Source organism: Actinia tenebrosa, unplaced genomic scaffold (assembly GCF_029948245.1).
Source record: "Actinia tenebrosa isolate PJP-AT-01 unplaced genomic scaffold, QUT_ActTen_1.0 PGA_scaffold1__47_contigs__length_23844297, whole genome shotgun sequence".
NCBI lineage: Eukaryota > Metazoa > Cnidaria > Anthozoa > Actiniaria > Actiniidae > Actinia > Actinia tenebrosa.
The window spans coordinates 3368320-3390537 of NW_028292578.1; the positions used below are offsets into that span (position 1 = coordinate 3368320).

Genomic DNA, 22218 nt, shown 5'->3' on the forward strand with positions numbered 1-22218 from the left:
TTATTTCAAAAACAGATCTTCTCTAGTTTGCTTCATTTTTATACGCGAGCGCCTTTCTCAGACCTACCATTTTCACCTCGGATTTAGGCTGAAATGAGGGCACCGACGGCCAAAATCGATTTTCACGATCTTCTCAAAATAAAATTGAAATTATTCAAAATGAACATCAGTACGTTTATTGGAATGGTATTCCACATCTTTGGACCAAATATGAAAAAAATCGATTTTTTCAACTTGGCCGCTGGTTGTTTGATTCTTACAGACATAGCCTCTTAAAAATGAATGTATGTAATGAAATGAATGGTTTTAGGAGATATTTTTGAAGAGAAAAATCGGTTCAAGGTTTGTCATCGCCGGGTATGTGATTTCAAGCCGATCGGTTGTTTGGATGCTCGATGTTCTAGCTCAATCAATCGCGTTTGAATAAAGTTATCAAATGAAATATCCACCACTTAGCACCATTTTGAGGCGCGCAAGTAACAGCTCTTATGGTCAAAGGCCACCTTTCCTCATTTAGTTCCTCATTTAGTTCTCGGACGTTTTGGCAGTCAGGAAACAAAACAATCCTTCGTTCGCGAGGGTTGCCAGTGAAGTATGGTGGCCCCCAACTAGTTAATTGAAAGTATACACAGTGTAGATATAGGAAATCCCCAACTGCAAGAAAATTCATACAAAACCGGAGAGACAGATTTGACATTCATAATACTTTCTCGCAAGGAGATGTTCACACGACGGTCAAATGCAAATGAAGCAAAATGAAACCTTTAAGGCACAATGCTTCACGCGACTTGATCACCCTCCTCTGATTCTGCTGTGGCTTTCTTTATTCTGCCGTGAATTAAGTTTATTTTGCCGTGAATTTATTGCCTTTTGCCGTGAGTTTAGTTTGTTTTGTCGTGAGTTTAGTTTGTTTTGCCGTGAGTTTAGTTTGTTTTGCCGTGAGTTTTTGTTTTGCCGTGAGACTTGTGGGCCACCGTAGGGTGACAGATAGACTCGTAAATTTGCATAGCTCACTCAAAGGTTTTCCTTTTATGAACCTTGATGTTGCCTTAAAAGAATACGAAAACAATTAAAACCTCAATTTTTACAATCCCAAGTTAATTGCGGGTAAATAATGTATGTTAGATATCACGGGATATCAAGACGCGTCCCACTCCCCTCTCCCCTCCCCCCACCGAAGTCCCGCTGTGTGTGGCAAAATGACAGCTAATATTGACGTCCAAAGCTCAATCCAGGTTTCTTTATGTCAGCTGATCGTCATGCGCCGACTTAAGTAATTAGGTGATGGAAAGAGGTTTTTCCCTTCAACTGACCAAAAATCATCTAAATTCATTAACCAGCTTTCCCAGTAATTTTTTTCATAATTACATTCTTTATGTACTCTAGTCTTATTCGTTTAAAAGTGTTTTTTTGGCTTTGTCATAAAGAGATACGCACGCACAAACAAAGCTCTCACGAGTTTAGAAGTGACACGCCGAAACCAAAACCAGCTTCTCCTGTTGAACCGGAGAAAAACAAGAAATTTACTTTGGAGCATGCGTGGACAATCATTAACCTTACATATTACCAGAAAGAAACTTTTTCTTACCATTTGATCGGCCGCTCGTTACTGAATCGAAAACGTATATGTGATGCTGGATATGGAAAAAGCGATTCGGCAGAAAGAATATAAGTTAGGCTATCTCTTTGAAGAGCAAGCAGTTTGTACAAATTATAATAATATATTAGTTAGACTTTCTGGTGGCTATGGTCTTGTCAAACAAAATAAGCAATTTTCGACTAGGGATATTATTTTTCGTAACGGTGATAGAAATGACCATATTTTCGTCTCCTTTGCTCGGATGGTCTTCACTTGTGTTTGTCCTTAAAGGAGAAGGAGTCTATTCACATCTGTGTTCTGGTGATGATCTTAACACTAACATCTCCATCATAACAACTGCGGGTCGGCCACGCTCCAAACAGCGTGACGGCCTGTGCGTTGAACAAGAAGATCGTCTCAACCTTGCTCTCAGTCTCACTATAATAGTAGGTGCGGTATACATTTTAATCTGTGGCTGGGCTATTGATAGGTTTGGAGTGAAGCCCATGAAGATATTTTCCAGGTAATGTGATAAATTTGATTATTTTAATACGCTGACCTAGCCTTTTTGTAGCTCGCCCGCCCGCTCTCGATGTATTTAGATTCGAACTCGGTTAAATTTGGCTTTTTAAAATTCGTATTGATTGATATATTGGGTAAACGGTTTTATCTTTCAGTGTCGTGTATGGAATTTCCGCAGGACTGTTAACTATTACTTCTTCCGGTTAGTCAATATATATATATAGCTTAATTGTGTTTGCACGCAGGCTCTTGTTTTACGGCGCGGATAGGCTAGGAGTTTTCCACTGCACTAGTGGTAACAGAATTTCATACCATTTTTGGGGTGAGCTAAAACAATTTCCCTTGATCTTCTGGCCTCCTTAGAAGATGCGGGCCTGCTGTGCCCTTTTCTCGTTATTTGTATTGCGCAAGAACAAGAGCAATAGATACCACCACGCGTAGCTTCGCATTCAAGGGCTTGAGAATAATTAATTTATAATGTTTATACAAAGGTTTTTATTGCCAAGAGAAAAACGTGGCTGCCACGTGAGTAAGGCGCAATATTTGCGCATGATTCGTATGCAGCTCACTCCACCAATTACAATTTAGGGTAAAAAAATGATCGTCTTGCGTTTTTGTTTTTTTTCCCCAGAGAGGCCTGCTATGCTCATTCCAGCCCTTCTCGTGTTCGTTATTGGTCAAGTTGGGTTATATCTTTCAGCACTAAGGGTAATAGGCTTCTTTATATACCTTGCACTTATTGTTTTCCTATTTCATACCATTTGTCCGGCATTCCCTTGAGTGGGCACAAGTAGGCACATGAAGCTAATATACATCGCAAACAAAGAATCTTCACTTGTTCACCTTCCGTCAGGCTATAACTCTAGTTTTCTAGACCTAAATCAACAACGTGCCCCAATAAATTTACGCAGGTCTTCGCACACTGCTATTCTGCGAGCGCTTAGGAAAACATAAAGTTCCTGGTGATTTCTACGACCTTTGAAGAAAATATTTTGTCTGAAGTGAGCTTTTTTTCTTCAAAAAGTCATCATGATGTCACCGGCCTACCTTTACCAACAGTGTTACCTTTACCTGGGTTCTAGACTACCACTCGTCCTAGTGCCTCTCGGTCTTAATATAAGTTTCGTTTCCTAAAGCATTTATTATGAGAGGGTTATAAAAAAAGGACAAAAATATGTTTCTAAACTAGTTGTAATGTTGTTATTAGTCTATAGTTCTATACGGCAAGTGGCAGTCCTTCGTGAACAGTGTCTTCTGTTGTTCTTTTGGCTCCTCGGCTGTTCTTTTCCTGATATTCAAGGTAAAACGAGAAATAAATGGTAGAAATCTTATATTCAAGAGACTTCAGATTTCACATTAGAACCCCGACTCCCTAGCTAGACTTTTCTTACAGTCTCAGCCATTTCGTTGCATCCGTTTGGAATTTCTATAAGTGCAAAGGTGAATAAAAATCCGAACCCATACGGTCGAAAACAGTATGACAATTTAGTGATCCCGCGTAGATGATGCGTACCATATGTGGATAATTAATGCATTAGCACTGGGAAGCCATCTAAGTGTTACGGCTTGTCGTACCGTGTACCAATCTCGTACCAAGAGCCTGCGTTTCTTCTGGCCTGTGGCGAAGAACGAGGTCTCTGGCATAATCCATTTTTTGAGACCAGGATTTCTTGGACTTCCGGTATAAGAGCGCATGCGTTCAAAGACTTGCCGAAAATTTTCAAAATGTTCCCGATATTTTGAATTGTTATTTTAATTGGAAGTAAACACAGAACTCTGTTTTAAAGCATGATTTTCATTGATTATATTTCACTTCTGGAAAATTGCGCATGCGCCAAAAATGGATTATGCCAGAGCCTTCGTTCTTCGCCGACTCGGAGACACGCAGGCTCTGAGTACGAGATTGACCGTGTACGTGCCGTAATTAAGGCCGCACATGCGCTTCAGATATGTACACCCAGAGCGGAGTTCAATGGATCAAAATAATAATAATAATAATAATGATGATGATGATGATGATGATGATGGTGATGGTGATAATAATAATAAAAATAATAATGAGAGAGAATTAAAATGAATATTTTTACAGACGAACTAAGCAAGACATCAGTTTACAAATTACAACTACTTATCCCATAAAAACAAGATGAAAATTATTGATCTCCAGTACATTAGCTATATAAAAATACAGACATATAATAGTACTATTTCAGCACGGCTACCATTACGTACAAGTTTAGATAATGGTGTATGCATTGAATTCACAGCAAGTAAATCTCTTAGCATTAGTATTTGTACCTTTGGTTACGCCCTATACAGTTTCAACCCCTTTGCTCAGTTATTTTAGGATTATTCTTTAGGGCCTGGTCTTGTAATAGAAATGTTCCTTGTAATCTTTTCTACACATTTACGATATATTTATATATTAGCTTTAGTTTCAGCTATGCTTAATTAACTCTTAGATTTTTACTCGTCGTTAGAATATCGCACTTACTTTGCTTCTTTACTTATTCTTTCACCCAATCATGATTTGACGATTATATCAGATTGATTAGAGATTGACACCTGTCGCAAAATCATTATAAATATAGCTCATGTAATCAGTTCAGCAGAATAGAGTAGAGCTGAAGCCAAAAAAGATTCCGAAGCTTCTACTGAGAGCGGTCGTCCCTTAACAATACCGCCTCAGTGAAGTCAGTTCTAGAAGTCCATAAGTTTAGCTATGATTTAATTAATTGTTGATCCTGAATTTTTTGCAGGTTTTATACGAAGAAGGCGTCTCATATCAAATACTCTGCTACGGCTTGATATGCGCAATATTAATCCTCCTTTTCAACTCCATCGTAATTTTCCCCAACCTCAAAAACGACGAGCATAATTCTGATACCACAAAACCAACAGAAAAACAAGACAAGACAAAGGAGAAATCTGAGAGTTCAAATCGTCTTGTGCGGTCCGATCGCCTGACAGCTTTGAAGGACCTCCTGGCTCACATGAAGACTGGGGTGTTCATTGGAACTTGTCTTTTTGTTGGGATGTGTCGTCTCCGTCTCTGGTTTTTCTTAGCTTCATTCCAGCAGTTTATTATGGCCCTTCCAAAAATGGATGAAAAATCTGGTAAGTATTGCACCGACTGGTTTTTCGTGGGGATGAGAGCAGAGTAAAGGATGCTAGCAGCGAAGAAAGAAAATGGTAGGATGTATGCAAATGTTGCGTCATAGCCGCCATGTTGACGGACATGGTCAAAACAAAAATAAAAAGAATTATTTTCGACCTTCCTTTGCTATAATCTTCATCAGGCGATGGTGTAGACTGGAAAGTGGTGTACTTATACACCGTCAGTCTGGCTCGCTTGAGGATCGCGCCGGGGCTGTGATTATATTTTTTGGGCTGTTGGTGGTGGGCATGACGGAGAGCTTTTAAGTCGATATCCACGCTTCCGGAATCTCAATTCCGCTGTGTGTCCCTATTATTGTTGTTGGGATGGAGTCTAATTACATTATATGGATGGATTCTTTGACCCTGCGTGTGTACCAGTGGTTGGCACTGTCGATGCACTCGACGTTCTTCCAATCTGAGCAGTGACCGGTGGTATTATTGCTGTGCTCGGAGATGGTGGAAGTCTGGGTCCGAGCTAAGCGGAGGTAGCCTTTACTAGTACTTAAATACTTCAATCTTTGAAATTTTTAATTCATTTTATCTTTATACGGTTTCCTCTAGTGAAATCATATGCAAACTATTATGGCTGGATTCAGTTGAGCAGCGTTGCTATTGGCCCATTTGTCAGTGCCTTCATCGCTGCTGGAGCTGAGTTGTGCAAGAGGTCTGGTACCTACAAGCACCAGGCCATAACGGTATTGACGTCAAAGGAAAAGCTTGCACTAGACTGTAAATGTGAAGTGTTGGCGATAGACGATGTTTCTGCTACTGCTCGCGGGGGCGAAGTTCGAGGCTGCGCCTTCTATTTCGCCTGCAGTGGATTGGTGTTCATTTTGATCAACCTTCTATTGGTTATACCTCATGCTCCATTACAGGTAAGGCTTGTGATGATAATTAAATTCATGATAGTAATAGAACTGAGTGCAGTGCAATTTGTATAGGAAATCGCACGATCTCGAATGCATAAAAAAGATTAGTTCTTAAGGTTTTAAAATCTTATTTATGTTTTTTAAGTACAAAATGATAGAAAATAATTGTTTTGACATTGTTTTGGCCGTGTTGCCATAGTGACTTAATTCGGTACTCCTACGGAGTACAATTAACGCTATAATTGTACTCCTCTCGACCAATCAGAGTCAAGTAATTTTGTTGAGTGTACTATAAGATCTGAAATCATACGAGTGATAACAAAATTCCACGACCGCGTAGCGCGAGTGTAATTTGTTAATCGATCATGAGTATGATTTCAGACCAGAATCATAATCATATCTCTCATCATCGTACGTCAACCTATTGATGCACCTTTAATGAAAAGAATCTTAATAGAACTTTAACTTATTATATGATACAGCAAAAACCCGCGTATAAGAACCTAAAATTTAAGAACCTGTTAGGCTAAAATTTCATTTTTAAGCACCCTTCACATAAGAACCATTTTAGGCTAAAATCCTAAAACAGGTTCTTATTTTTTAAAAAGAAAAAGAAAAAGAAAGAAAGAAAGAAAAAAAAATTAGAATCAATCTTTTCAAAAATATATTTATAACAGTCTGTACACAATAATGCTATAAACACTATAACTGTACATGGTTACTGTAAAGAACATGTCCTCATTGAATAAAAAAATCCAACTTAAAATGAAACTTTATTTTACTTCTTGAACAAAAGTTAAGAACCTAATTAAGAAACTAGTTACCCTAATTTAACCACTAAATACCATTTATATAAGAACCTGTTTAGGCTAACTTGAAAAATCCTAGGTTCTTATAAGCGGGTTTTTGCTGTAGCTGGAAAAATAGCTAAACTGTGTAAGTTCCGATCCATGCTTTTAATGCGCAGTGCAAAAAAAGGGACCACACCTTAAGGTGGCTGGACCCCCTCACGCTTGACCGCTACCTTCCACTTTTGGAACGCTAGTGCATAAACGTCTTTTATCCGATTGCAAATCTTTTTTGCACATAAGTCACATAAAGATTGAATTAATATTTGATGCAATTTTTAGTGAGATCGGACGTCATAACACGTGATTATGATGAAATATTTGATTTCGTTTAGAAAATAATTTTAGCCTTGCAGACCGTTCAACACTAAAATGCTTCGTACCACATAATTATATACTAGATGCCTCCATTTGTGGGGATTTTTGAAAAAATCTATCTAGCTAATTATGAGATATTTGAGATTATTTAAATATAGTGCATAATCTACTTCAAAACTAAACAATGGATTTCATACGGCCGAAATTAATATTTCAGAGCTATATATTCACAAAAGTCATTGCTCATTTAGTTTTACTCTGTATCTAGTTTTAAAAGGAACATTTTGAAGGTAATCGACTTATGCGATTTTGTGAAAACGTATAGTGCAGAAGACGGGGTAAACATTTGATGCGCACTTTTCATCGCAGTTTTCTAGTCAATCTTACTAGATCTTCCATTCTAAAATTCGCTGATCATTTCTCTCAAAATTACGTCAGGATACGAATTTGAACTTAAACTAATATTACACAAAATTGCAAGACTATTGAACTCATTTAAAGCGATCTAAAGCGAACGAGAAATACAGAAAACATTGATCGTTTCCCAACGATTTGATGCTCTGGGAATTCTATTGTTTGCTAATGATCATAACATCAAATTCTTTCGCACCATGCACGGTCTCATCTCGCTTGGCTGCTTTCCGATTTACCCCCGAAGTTTGGTAACAAACAGTTGTTTTTTTTTATTCAAACGTGGGACGTTTGTCATGATGTACTTTGTCAGTGTGAGTGAATAGAATCGGCGAACATGCCTCAAATAAAAACTTCAAGAAAGAAGCGAGCAAGACTTTTGAGATTAGATAAAGAACCATACTTCGGTAGTAAATCGGAAAGCAGCCAAGCGAGATGAGACCGTGCATGGTGCGAAAGAATTTGGTGTTATGATCATTAGCAAACAATAGAATTCCCAGAGCATCAAATCGTTGGGAAACGATCAATGTTTTCTGTATTTCTCGTTCGCTTTAGATCGCTTCAATAGTCTTGCAATTTTGTGTAATATTAGTTTAAGTTCAAATTTGTATCCTGACGTAATTTTGAGAGAAATGATCAGCGAATTTTAGAATAATGGAAGATCTAGTAAGATTGACTAGAAAACTGCGATGAAAAGTGCGCATCAAATGTTTACCCCGTCTTCTGCACTATACGTTTTCACAAAATCGCATAAGTCGATTACCTTCAAAATGTTCCTTTTAAAACTAGATACAGAGTAAAACTAAATGAGCAATGACTTTTGTGAATATATAGCTCTGAAATATTAATTTCGGCCGTATGAAATCCATTGTTTAGTTTTGAAGTAGATTATGCACTATATTTAAATAATCTCAAATATCTCATAATTAGCTAGATAGATTTTTTCAAAAATCCCCACAAATGGAGGCATCTAGTATATAATTATGTGGTACGAAGCATTTTAGTGTTGAACGGTCTGCAAGGCTAAAATTATTTTCTAAACGAAATCAAACATTTCATCATAATCACGTGTTATGACGTCCGATCTCATAAAAAACTGCATCAAACATTAATTCAACCTTTATGTGACTTATGTGCAAAAAAGATTTGCAATCGGATAAAAGACGTTTATGCACTAGCGTTCCAAAAGTGGAAGGTAGCGGTCAAGCGTGAGGGGGTCGAGCCACCTTAAATATGACAGTCAGGCATCTCAGGTTTTAACCGCTTGATATGTACCTCTTCGTTACAGATATTCTCATTCATTTTGATATTATTATTGAGATGTTTCTACTCTGGTGCATTCTCAAACCTCTTTCTCCTTATGTAAGTAAATGAAGATTATTTAAAAAAGTTATTTAGTGACTTGGAAGAACTAGGAAGGGATATGGGTAGACATGTTTTAACCACTTGATAACTATTGCATGATGGACATGAGCTACAATATTCTGCAAGATAAAAATGTACCGTCTACTATTGTGAAGGATCGTCTGATTTTTGGTGAGGCACATCTACAGCGTAATTTAGCCGGCGCTGATGGGCTCAAGGGGCGGTATCTTTTATGGGGAGGGGTGCGTGGTGTAGAGTCGAGGGGGGTGTTTGATTTAAGGGCAAAGTTATCTACTAAACACTATTAACGCACACATTTCCCAGTGTGATCTAATTACATTACTGTTTTAGATTTCCAGTCAAGCATTTTGGAAAGCTCTTTGGAATAGGGAACTTTTCGTGTTCCCTGGTGCAAATACTTCAGTACCCAGTTTTCATCATCCTGGAAAACTATTTTCCTGGTAAAATCCTTCAGGTGAGTCAGTACGATCCAGAATCGAGGGTGACACTCCAGTTTGGAGTTCTCAGTTGCTTAAATTTACGAATGAGCGTGGCGTAACGAAACTAACAGCAGCTGCGTACGAGACTAAGTCAAAATACCAGCATTTAACTGAAACGTTTTAACTAACGGGGGATATTTGAACCATTGCCTTGAGGTGCTGACACACGGTGCATTATTGCACTCAACATTGCGCGCAACAAATTTGAATCGGGGTGACACACATTGCAACAAAATCACGCATCATCGCTTGTGTCAGCCTGCTATGTTAAGATATTTGGTCAGTAGCTATAAATGCAAGCTGATTGGCTGGAAATTTCAAAATGTTGCAGCTATGTTCACAGTTCACACGATGAAATTTGTTGCGTGCAATGTTGCAAGAGTAGAGCGCGATTCAACTTCAGATTTGTTGTATGGAACGTTGCGTGCAACAAGTTTCAGGGGTAGACACACGCTGCAACAGTCCTGTTGCATGCAATGTTGCACCGTGTGTCAGCACCTTAAAATGTCTGGAATGTTATTCATCGTGTTCTGACCAATCGCATGCGGAAATGAATTTTCACGGTTTCCTAAGTTTGACACTGTAATTTGGACTCGATTTGCGTAGAATTCCCCCGTTTCCTAGTAAAGGTCTTTTAGGTCTTGAAAGCGAGTGCACGTATTAGCGCGAGCTAGGTTTACCACCAATGCACAGGACTTACGAATCAGGACTATGAATGTTTGCATCTCAACATTATTTACATTGGGCCTTTAACCCATTCAGTATTATCTTGGACGCAGTATGGGACAAACTCATCGAAGTATGATTCATGGCTAAGGGGTTTTCTGGTAATAAGTTCATATTCTAGACGAATACAATGCATATATTGTATAGTTGTGTATTGTTTTATATCTTCTATTGTCCTTCTATTGTTTCTAGAACATGAACGTACTCGGGGTTCGTGCAGGAATTCCATGAAAAAATTCAAGGAGTTTTCAAGGACCAAAATGACATTTTTTCAAGGAGTAAAGTATTGAAGAAGCTGCAAACTCTTTGAATCACGTGATACCGATTAATCTCTACAAATAGCTAAAGATGGCAGCTTATATATTTTAAACATTTTATTAAGTTTTCTTCATCGATACTTTTTCAAGGACTTTTCTACGTTTTTCTATTTTTCAAGGAGTTTAAAGTGCCTTTGAAAATGCATTTTAAATTCAAGCACTTTTCAAGGAGTTTAAGGACCTGCACGAACCCTGCGTTTTACCGTTTTTTCCCCTCCAGCTTCTTCGCCCTCCTAATTAAGATCTAGGATGCCAAAGTCCAATTCGATCTGTGAATAAGCCGTGTTCACGCCCTGAGTTCGATAAAATTTTTCTTTTTTTTTCCAGTTAAACATCGCTTTACTTATTCTCTCCATTCCAATAGCTGTTGGATTACCGTACTATTTATGGCATTTAGGAAACACCATAGGAAGCACGGCCAGATCACGTAAAGTATCTACACACGCTTGACATACCAAGATTTTCATCGAGAAAGTTGTGTATGAACGCCTAACAGTGGTTTGATGTTAATGGATAAGGAATACGCCAAAAGTTAAACTAGGAGTATTACTCTAATGGCCATTCATCATCGATAAATCGTCCACTCAAGGCCTAGATTCCTGTGCTCGAGAAATTTTCTGCGGAATCTGTCCCGCAACTATTTTTGTGACGTCATACATCGAGAATTAGGTCAATAGCCCAGCGCACTGATTCTAAGAATAGCTTAAAGATTCGGACAAACATTGCATTCTGTTTAAACGCTACGAGGATTATACGAACCGATTTTATTAATTTTACTTACAATAATAGCCCATGTAAACTAAGATCCACTGCGATCGGCTGTAAAAGTTATCTGCTGAAAGTAAACTTGTAAGTTTGTTTGTCCGAGTTTCGCCTGTCTTCGTTTTTATAACGTCACGGTTACGCTGCGCTATTGTGAAGATCCCAAACGAGAATTTCTGGGGGAAAAAATCGTTATAAAGAAATGAAAAGACTTGACAGGAATTTCAGTTAGGAATTGACCATTTCTTTTGAATGCAATGAAACAAAATTCTTGATTAGGGATTCTATAGTTTCGTGAATCATTTATATTATAGTGTGAAAGGAGATATTCAGCAAATCAAACTACTTCTATAACAAAATATCTTTTTAATCATAGAATTTATCAACTAAATGTCATAGTTCTGAACAATTGTTAGTAATTAAATCTATCGTATTTGAAAATAACTAATATTTTGAATGAACTCAAATGAGTATACTAAATCCTTTCTTCAATGATCAACATATGGATACATCTCATAATGGTTTCATTTAACCGATGTAGTAATCTGATTTTGTCAACACTGATTCCATTGACATCATCTATCCTTGCCAACCATATAATAATGACTAATAATGGGTTAAAATGAAATTCCCTTTGGAACTGTTTCTCAAATGTATGTTTAGGAATAACAAGAATAAAAAAATCCTCCATATTCCTGATTTACTAAGAAAACGAAAAAATGTCATGGAATATAGAAACTTTCTTGTAATCATGAAACGTTGTTCTGGAAGAATGAAACAAGATGAACCCTTCTCATCTTAGTTTGCTAGTATGAACTGAACATAACGACAGGTTAAATGTAACGTAATGTAACAAATGATGGTTAGTGTTAATAAACAGCCATTGGTGCAATACTGCACTTCTCTCTGCAACATGATGTGCATCTCTTGTCATGATAGACAGCTTCAAAGGAAGAATAACTTGTCTGAAAGAGACTGGTCTGGTTCCCTGTGCAATGACTGACCAACAAGGAATGCCAGCTTGTGGGCATACTGACATGGAGCAGGGACTCGGACAGTTCCCTGTGAAAATAAATTCAAAGGAAGAACATTAAGAACTAATGAGACACTGAAATTGGTAAAGAATGCTTTACCAGATGGTGCCCATTTTTTAAATTTTTCACTTTTCAATCAATCAAATTCACAACTATTGACATGATTAGTATTTCAAACTATTATCACATCTCTGCAATTCCATAAGCCTGAAGCAAGATGAAATTTTACCCCCGTCTCTAGACCATAATCCTTTTCACATTAAAATTTTTTTTCAGTTGTAACAATAATGTAATTATAACAATAAGTTTGTAAATCATTTAAAAAAAAATAATAATAATAAAGAATATTTACATTATGTACTTTGTGAAAATTTAAAGAGAAAAAGTTACTATTTACAAAAAAACTAGAAAAAAACAAAATGAAAAACAAGCATTATAAAAAAGTCTAAAATTATCTAATATCGGCAAGGTTAGTATTAATGCTAAAGTCCAATAGAAAGTCACTTTCGTTGTTCTTATAAAAAGGAGTGCGGGAGCCTCTAATGCATGTAATTACAGCTTTCAAAATCTCAAACGACAATATATGTTATTGTGTCAGAATAGCTTTGTCCAGTTTTGTTCGCCAGTTTATCCGCTAGAGTTTTTAGGAAAATTTGGCTTTCCTTGCCCATACCACCATTGGTCCCAAAGATCCTTTTCACATTGCTTTTGTTCTTTATTTATGACTATTGTTCCTGTATTCTCTAAGGAATCAAAAATTTTAATGTGAAAGAATTTTAAAAACTATTATGGTAGAGTCGGGGGTAAAACGTCATCTCGCTTCAGGATTATTGTGAGGTACGTTGCAGGAACCATTGTTACATATAACATAACTAATGAGATAATAAGTAATATTTTTATCAAATTATTATCACATCTCTGAAATGCCATTGTGAGGTACGTTGCAGGAACCATTGTTACATGTAACATAAAATATCATTGTGATACCAGTTACAGAAAAAAGATGCTGTTTAACAGAGCTTAATGAGTCAGCTATTGAAAACTGATAGAAATGATCTTACCGGCCAATTGTAATACAGATGAGTAAGTTTGTAGGAGAGTCTCTGGAAATGATCAGGCTTAAGACCTGTTGAGTCATAGATGACATTAAAGTGGACTGGTGTTACTGTTCCCTGACGAACACACTGGCTAACGAGGAAGAAATCAAACCTAGGAAAAGATAACCAACAGAAAAAGATAAACACATATGCTTGATAAGCAACAACAACAACAAAAAACAAAAATAAGGTAATACAAAACAGTTTTTTTTTAGCATTTGATGCTGAACAAAAAGCTTGGGATGCTGAGAAAACCAATGAGAAGCTCGAAATCACTACACGTTAAAAAAAATTAAAAGTTTTTTCCTCTAACAATTATCAAAATCAGAGCATGCATGAAGAAAAAAACATGTGCGTCTTTGATACTTAAATTTCGTGAACTTTTTCTTTGATTTTCTCCAAGAAATATTCATTAGTTTGAGAAGTAATTTCAAACACTTGAGAGAGTTCTTCCTCCGATTTCCAAACACCTCAAAGTCAGTTAAAAAAATTCGGCTGCGCCTCGTTTTTTCAACTCACTTTTCGGTGTTTGGAAATCAGAGGAAGAACTCTCTCAAGTGTTTGAAATATTACATCAATCAAACATGTTTCGTTTTTTGACCAATCAGAGCAAGAGTTTTTTTTAAGAAGAAAATTAACTGCCCAGGTTTTCCTTTACCTCTCCTCTGAACATGGTGCAGATAAGCTATTACTCCCTTCTCATGGATACCAAAACTTACCACTCTGGTTTTGTGACTGCTGTGTCCACAACAGTTCCAGGAGGTGGGTTGTTCAAGTTTGTCATGTTGGTGTCCCGTGGGTCTTTCAGGAACAAACGAGTGTTGATGCGCTTCTTAACAACCACTACTGCAAACTTGGGTCTATCCATGAAAAGAACAAATGCATGTTAGGAGTTGGCTTGCATCAAACAGTATTGGCTATATTATACTGCTTACTTGTACTCAGCCCCAGCTTGAATGGTCCTGAAGCACTGAATCAACTGGCTGACTTCATGCTCAATAACAAGTTGCAGTTGTCCATCACCCACACCATCTCTGTACATAATGATCTTGTCAGGAAGCATGCCATTGATCTCTTGATACTTGCGCAGGGCAGCTGACAAACACAAAAAGAGAAATCAATCAATGGTTATATGCTGTGAAATGTTTTGGAAATGGATGAGGAAAATGATCACAAAGATTTCAGTATGTATATGCTGTACCTGTCATGCAGACTTTCAAACCATCAATCAGTTCTTGTCCACTGTGCTGGAAAGTACATCTCGAATAATATCTGAATTGTCAAGAAAAGAATTTCTTTCAAGAAGGATAAACAATACTAATGTACTGCACTTCCTAGGGACCAGGGAAATTGTTCCAAACAACAGGGAATGTGGGTTTGAAATATTCAGGGTGTAATGAATGCACAGACCATAGCCTCAAGTTTGAGATAGCAGGTCTCCACTGTAAAAATAGCAACATACACACTCTATTGAGCTATGCAAAGTTATGCATAGTTTTACAGTGACCATGTTATAAGACAGGAACAATGCAATATTTTTTGCAATACACACCTTGTCAAAGTTTGGTTGAGACTGGCAACAAATCCTCCAACAGATCTTCCCTTTTCAGCAGAGTCATGGTAAGTATCCACACCAATCACCATCAGTCCTTTGAGCTGAGGAAAAGCAAATGAAATTTAAAAAATTCTCAGCAAAGCAAATAGAGAAAACAATGAAAATTTTAGGGTTAGCCATATGTCCAAATATTCACAAATACCAACAGTCACAACTTTAACAATAAAATCTCTTTGAAATTCCAACGATCTCTTACAGTGAAGAGATTTCTCTTGGTTCTGTAGATCAACGAGTACTTACTGGAATTTCTAATGCCCAGGCCTCTCCACCAAGCTTACAATTAAGCTGAATGCCAATCTTGGTACAAACACTCATCAACATTTGTTTCTTTGATAAGGTCCTGCTCACTATCACCTGTGATGGAACTAAAGAAATAACCACAAATTAAAATAAAGGGGATGATATACGCTGAGGCTAAAAGGAATAAAAAATAAACAAATAGTAATGAACAGAGATTCTAGAGTGGCTTTTCTTCCTGTGGATTCCATTTAGAACTTAGAAGTTGATTTTAGCAGAAGTAAGAAAAACTGAAGAATTCAGAGAAAACCCCCAAAGCACAGGGGAGAACCAACACTAATAACATGACACTGAATCAAACATGGGTTGCAATAGTTAAGAGGAGAGTGCTATGCAAATTTGTGCTTCCCATATTAAAGGAAATAATTTCATTTACAATGTTTTATTTGGGATTGACTGCAACTTAGAAGAGTCATGAGCATTGCTTTTTGCACCATTTTGTCACTCCCAATATCCCCAAACTTGTAACTTCCATATAGTAATAGTGAAACTAGTATACCTGGTTTCTCAAGGCAGCACAGTTTCTTAATTGCATCATATCGATCTTTCCTATTTGTTGGTACAATGGTGGTCACTATCTGTGGTCTATTTGCATCTAGTTCATTCTTCAGAGCTCTGAGATAAGTATCTGTTCGATCATTCTCAAGAGCAATCCTGGAACATAAGAATAACATTTAGAAAACATACTGCATTGCACTTCCACTACCAACAGCCAAATTTTAATATTCTGCTTGAGTGATCAAGCACATTACATACAGAAGTACTTGAACTTGAGGTAGCTCTTATATATACATCCATGGGAGGCAAGGCATTAAGAGAGTAAAGTGAACATTGCACAATGAACAGAGTATAATATAATTTTTTTTAAAAACTCACATTTTTGGCTTCAAGACCTTCATGCCCATTGGTCCACAGACTCTTTCTATCGTTGACTTGAAATCATTAGCAATGTTGCTGTCTCTGCTGGTGTGAACAATCAACCAATTTTCTAGGTTTACAGTTGAGTGAAGAGCATTTCCTCTTGTCTCTCTGCTCCAGTCAGCAGACTTAGGATCGTAGGAGCTCTAAATAAGAATATAATAATAAAAAACCTTTATACAAGGATAAAAGTGTGTGTGTGTGAATTATCTGTATAAATTATTTACAAGAAATAATTTATGCAATTTCTGGGTTTTAATCAACTGATAACAGTCTTTTGTGATGATACAGAAACAATGCTAGTGAAAATGTTGATTGTGATTATCTTCCTGCATGAGATAAGGGATGACATTAAGTGATACCAAGAGTACAGTGACTGCATGATACATGTGTTACAGTAACTACTTACTGATTTGTTTCTTTGGTAGATCTTCTCTGTTGGTAAGACACGCCCCTCTAGGTTGAGCAGACTCCTCCCAAACTAGATTGGAAAAAAAATATTAGCATTTGATAAAACAAACAGCATTAACCAATATATCACTTTAACAACAGTTTGCATTTTCTTACCTGCAAGCCCCAGCCCTGAAGCTGTTGGCTGGCTTCTGCATTGCTAAAATAATAAAGAAATTTATAATCAGTATTTTCTGGAGCTCTTGATAAAAGCCCTTTGTCAATATTACCTAAAACTATGAATAGTCCAGCTCTGCAGTTATTAAGCGGGCAGTAAAAATAGAAATCAAAATTCACATACAAAAATGTACTTAGAATGTTAGACCTTCTTCCAAAATAAATGCCAGCAGGGAACTTACCCTTACAAAAAATTTTTCTTCCCTCTCTTCCCAGACATATTTCATTTTTTAAAGCAAGAATAGCAAGCAAATATCTAGTTACTAAATTACATACAAATGTAATACCTGTTTATGTTGTTGATAAACTTATTCAGCTGATTGCTACGGTCTTTTGGTGCAATTCTGGTATGTGCAGAAAGATCCTTCATCACAGTGAAATCAGCTCTCATTTCGTCAGACAGACCTACACACAACACAATAACATTCATATTAAATATAATTCAAATTAAGTGCATGAGATATTACTGTGCAGCATAAAACAACAAATCAAGTACCAGTTATGTAGCAAAGCTCAGGAAGAAGATGAATTGTCTCATCAGGCTTCGGTTTCTTTCCAAACTGTAAAAACAAAGAAAAGTTTTCTTTTTACCTTGAATTGATAGCAGTTCCTTACGTAAGCAGAAATAATTTTCATAACTAACAGCACTTGACCAGTGCTATATAGCTTATTGCTAGACTGCACACCTGAGCAATGGTCAATGCTTAGCGTGCGTAAATCTATTAATGGTGCACGCGGATAGTTGGGAGAGCACGATGGTAGTGTAAGAGTTGCACGAGGTGGAGCCGAGAAAGGTAGGCCAGTTAGTAGTCTTTTTTAGTTTTATTTGAATGCTTGTAATTTTCACTGAATTTTCACCAACTTGACGTCACCAGTGTGCTCCATACATTTTTTCTTCATAGGTGGTTAACCAATCAGAGCACGTGTTATATCTTAGTTATGTTATAATATGTAATGACTGCATGAAAATTAATTGGTGAATGATTTCTTAAAGAATCTTAGTCAACCACAATGCTATGCAATGCTTGTCTTGGCCTTAAAAGTCTCTCATCTCTTATCAATTAATGAAATGATCATTTATTTCTTAGCTGTAAAGTTTAACACACTCATGAGTTCCTATCAAATTTCAAACATTCAGTGTACTATATAAAATTTGATTTCCATCTTACATTGGAACATGCGTTAATGAAACAAAAGTTGCAAATTTCAAATTTGGGCTCGAAGTAAAAGTTTATTTAGTTCATCACAGTTTTTTGCAAAGCCAAAATTATTTGTACAGATGTAGCTGCCATTTTAAATTGAACTGTGTAGTAAGATTAAAAAAACTATTCATAAATGAACATATGAAGATCAGCCTGGATTGATATTTATCATGTTTGTTTCAGTAATGCAAGTTTCAAAGCAAGATAGAAACCAAACTTTGAATAATAAACTGAATATTTGAAGCTCCATAGGAACACATGAGTGAGCTTGAATGTAATGACAATATAACATTACATACCACTTTTTTGGGCTTGCTGATCAACATTGGTTGCTCCATGTCTGCTATCTGCTTATCATAGGCCTTAAAATAGATAAAACAATGTATTCACTATTCAATTTAAACATCAAATTAATCTTTTTAAAGATATATTTACCTTTGCATAGTAATCAATATAGCTTATCTCTCCACGTGAAGTTGAGAACTTATGATGAGGTCTCAGATCCCAATTAATGTCATCTACTCGGTAGGTCTTGTTGTTGTACCTGGAATAAGACAATAAAAGTGTTTAAACTATTATTTAAGTTAAAAAACCTTCAAATTTTATTGATAGCCTGAAACCTCCAAGATGATGAATGTCAGGGCATGGCTAATATATATATTGGAATATTTAGTTTGTTAGGTTTTGAGAAGGGAGAAAAAACCCTAAAATCAAGGATGAAACAAACTCTGCTTATATGATATTCCTCGTCAGGAATCAAACTCTAGACAGACCCAAGAGATGAGCAGAAAGTGCACTACTGCTACACCACCCTTGATTCACAAAAGTTTAATAAATATGGACTACCACTACACCATGACTGCTTCCCCAAGTTTGTAAGAATATGATAACTGGGAATAAGCTGAGATAGTTCTCACTGCCAAAAGATTATTACTGGCTGGGTAGAATTGTAACATTCAGAAGCATTTCTGATAGAACATATTTCCCAAACCCTTGTGAGAAAGGTGAAAGAATGCTGCTTTGATTGCTTCATTATGTATATACACAAGGTTTTCATTAAGGTTCTGGGAGTGGAGAATGCTTCATTAAATGAGCAAAATTCTCCAACTGAAAGTACCATAAATAAACCTCTGTTATGATGGCAGCTACTATAAAACTACTCAAGTCAAAAATCCTCGACCAGATACAAAATACATTGAAACAAGTCTATAAAGGCATCCAAAACACTATGACTTTGGTCTTTCATAACTCAATTGATATTTAGTCAAATGTAGTTGAACTTTCTATAGCTTAAAAATTCGTAAAATGTTTAGTTGGTCCTCAGGATCTCTCTGGCAGTTCATAATCTTCTCAATCCTGTTATTTTAAAACTTAATGAAAACCCTGTATACACTTTGGTGTCTCTTACCTTGTGAGTACAATCTGTCCAATAAGCTTCTTTTTAGCATTGGCATGAAAGTTCCTTTGATCCTGGTTGTACATCTCATATAGGACCTCTAATACTGTTTGGTTTCTCAGGATTTTATGCGACACATCGGCACTGAGTAGAATGTCTGTTTCAAACCTCTGAATTGAAGTCTGGTATCCTGGCCAAAGCTCCAAGCTAGAAATAACAAAAAACAACTGAATTAAGCTGCATAAATACATTGTTGTTCCTAGTGTTAGTTTCTTTGGGATTTTAACTTTTAATTTAAGGATTCTGGATATATGGCTAAAATTTGTAAATAGTAATTTTATTCACTACGTGACAAATGTTCAACAAGGCATGAGAGCTGTCAGTGATGACAGCCAATGCAGTTTCACACAACCTCTGGGGCTGATGAAAGTTAGAGCATGGTTAACTCACAATCTAAATAAAGACCTCACAAACTGGTCCTCACTCACTACAACATAAGCATAAGGATAAAAACGTTCCATTCTTCTCATGCTTTTTCAAGTGAATTTTTTCCAAGTGAGGATGTACACTCTTATGCTTATGTCCCTAGTGAGGACCAGGCTTGATCCCTTTAACCAAGAAAAATAACTTACTGATGTTGAGGAATATTGACAGCTTGGTCTGGAGAGTAAAAATCCCTTCTAACTTGCTTCATGTTGAGGATCTTGAGAATCCTGAAAAACAAGGACATCCCCTAAGACACTGAAATTTATACTCCAAGGAAAAAAATTTTTCCACACGGTATTCACAGAGTTACCGTTAGCCATTATCTGGCTTTTATAATGACTTAATTTTCTAAATTATCTATCATTAAAAAGCATCAAAATGAAATAATGAATCTAATAAATTAGATGCGATTGTTAACGATTACTATAGTTTTATTTATAAAATGTATTATATGGATACCACATAAATTTTAACTGTAAATACTACATGTGACATCTAAATAAACTTTACTGTTTCTTACTTTCTGAGGACGATGTTGTAAATATGGAGACTGGTTGGGTTCAATGCTGGCAGTTCATTCGTCAGGGTTATAGTGATCTCAACTGGCTCCCCTTCTGGATTATCACGTCTCCTCCTGGTTGCAACGATCTTTGTTATCGGATCTGGTAGTTTTTTTGGTAGAAACAATGTCATCCCGTCAAAGGCTCGGACACTGCCAAGGAGCTGTTGTTGATCACTAATCAACCCTATTCGGACTTTCTTGAAGTCTACCTCCGGGGAGAATCCTACATTATACTGATATATCATGTAGTTAGGTCGCGTTTCTAATTTATACGCGTTTGTGACGATCTGTACTCTAGTCCCTGTAGAACCCTCTTTGTTTAGACCCTCAGGACGGGTCACTGGTTCACTATACATCCCTCTCGGTCGTTCTTCACGTTGTTCACCACGTGGAGGCTCTCTCACTGCCATCTTTGCCATTTCAGAAGTTGGAGGGGCCACAGCAGCTTGTGGAGCAACAACCGAGTCCGATGGAGGTCCTCTGGCTCTACCTCTTCCAACTGGGGCAGCTGTAGCAGCTTCGCCTGGTCTTCTAGCTGCATCTCCAGCTCCTGGTGGTGGAGCTTCAGTTCTTCCACGTCCCCTACTCCTTCCTCTCGCGCGCCCCGTCATTTCGCTCCTCTCTTCAAGTCGTCTATGAAAAAAAAATCAACTTTAAAATATTTTACTATTAAACTTGCATAAATGCGATATAGATAGTTTTTTTGAAATTAAGATCAATGGAACAGTCTATAATGACAAAACAACAGCTTTTCATAATGGCTGACAAGCAAAAGAGCTTCCAAGTATTTAAGAATAAATCTTGACTAAGTCTCACGAAACTTGCTTTAACATCTTCAGAAGAGTTTAATTTAGTATGAATCACTCTAAAATATCATCTTTATTTGCTCATATAAGCATGTTTAAACGAGAAGCACGTTTTTTAGCTTTTTCTGTCAAGGTGTGAACTTCAACGCTCATCTATAAAATGAAAGCTGCTAAAGTAACCAAAAATATCTTTAGAAAACCATCTATCGTACTTAGTAATTTAATACTTAATTCTTAAAAACGATTGATAACTTTAGGTGGATACTAATACAGGTCTTTTTTGCACAGCAAGACTTCCAAAATAAAACAAACCCCGCAAAACAATGAAAGCTGCTGCATGATTCTCAAATCAGCGACTAAATCCTATCGAAAAGCTTTCTTTTTTAAATTAAAAGTTAAGAAATTATTAAGGAAAGCTTAGGAGAGTTAATGAATGAACTTGAAGTAGTGAATTTTTCGAGGATTAACAAGAAAAAAAAGGAGAAAAACCTTTCTAACCTGAACGATGTTCTGCAAGCCTGTCTGTCTCTCCCCGCACTAGTGACTTGCTCTCCACTACTGAACCACATGCTCGACAACACCACGTGACCACTTCTAGCCTTATCATTGGTTTAAACGCTTAGGAACGTGACAGATGACCTACTAACTTTACATGTGATCTCGTAACCATAATAAAATGCGCGGGAGATGGTTATTATCGATATTCAACCAAAAATGACAAGAAGTCGATGTTATCTTTATATCTGGTCTAGGACTCGAGTGGTCTGTGAAAACCGACCTAACGACCGACAGGTTTTTTAAT

The 22218-nt window shown here is 36.8% G+C and overlaps 2 protein-coding genes across 2 annotated transcripts; one reads left to right on the forward strand and one right to left on the reverse strand.

The window, feature by feature from the left end:
- Window positions 1-1568: 1568 nt before the first annotated feature.
- LOC116294738 (large neutral amino acids transporter small subunit 4) lies at window positions 1569-12288 on the forward strand. Its single transcript, XM_031702390.2, has 9 exons — window positions 1569-2102; window positions 2257-2303; window positions 2733-2809; window positions 3309-3401; window positions 4861-5218; window positions 5822-6135; window positions 8995-9068; window positions 9423-9546; window positions 10942-12288. Exons 1-9 carry the CDS (start codon window positions 1747-1749, stop codon window positions 11062-11064), a joined length of 1566 nt encoding a protein of 521 aa, XP_031558250.1. The 5' UTR covers window positions 1569-1746; the 3' UTR covers window positions 11065-12288.
- On the reverse strand, window positions 11723-21996 carry LOC116294737 (piwi-like protein 1). Its single transcript, XM_031702388.2, has 19 exons — window positions 21915-21996; window positions 20569-21243; window positions 20195-20275; window positions 19575-19769; window positions 18602-18710; window positions 18466-18528; window positions 17461-17524; window positions 17252-17369; window positions 16905-16947; window positions 16747-16818; window positions 16296-16483; window positions 15919-16073; window positions 15363-15487; window positions 15060-15163; window positions 14709-14779; window positions 14443-14602; window positions 14227-14367; window positions 13472-13619; window positions 11723-12438 (listed from the first exon to the last, which is right to left on the reverse strand). The coding sequence occupies exons 1-19, from the start codon at window positions 21983-21985 to the stop codon at window positions 12322-12324; spliced, it is 2700 nt and encodes an 899-aa protein (XP_031558248.2). The 5' UTR covers window positions 21986-21996; the 3' UTR covers window positions 11723-12321.
- Window positions 21997-22218: the final 222 nt, after the last annotated feature.

Bases quoted from the DNA above. Each gene is read 5' to 3' on its own strand.
- LOC116294737 (XM_031702388.2), bottom strand. From the start codon at position 21,985: ATGTGGTTCAGTAGTGGAGAGCAAGTCACTAGTGCGGGGAGAGACAGA. The intron at 16,948-17,251 runs GTATTACATTTG...TTATTATTTTAG, and splicing joins TTTATCAACAACATAAACAG to CAATGCAGAAGCCAGCCAAC. The intron at 15,488-15,918 runs GTATACTAGTTT...TTATTTCTTTAG, and splicing joins GTGCTGCCTTGAGAAACCAG to TTCCATCACAGGTGATAGTG.
- LOC116294738 (XM_031702390.2), top strand. From the start codon at position 1,747: ATGGTCTTGTCAAACAAAATAAGCAATTTTCGACTAGGGATATTATTT. The intron at 3,402-4,860 runs GTAAAACGAGAA...AATTTTTTGCAG, and splicing joins TTCTTTTCCTGATATTCAAG to GTTTTATACGAAGAAGGCGT. The intron at 9,069-9,422 runs GTAAGTAAATGA...TTACTGTTTTAG, and splicing joins TCAAACCTCTTTCTCCTTAT to ATTTCCAGTCAAGCATTTTG.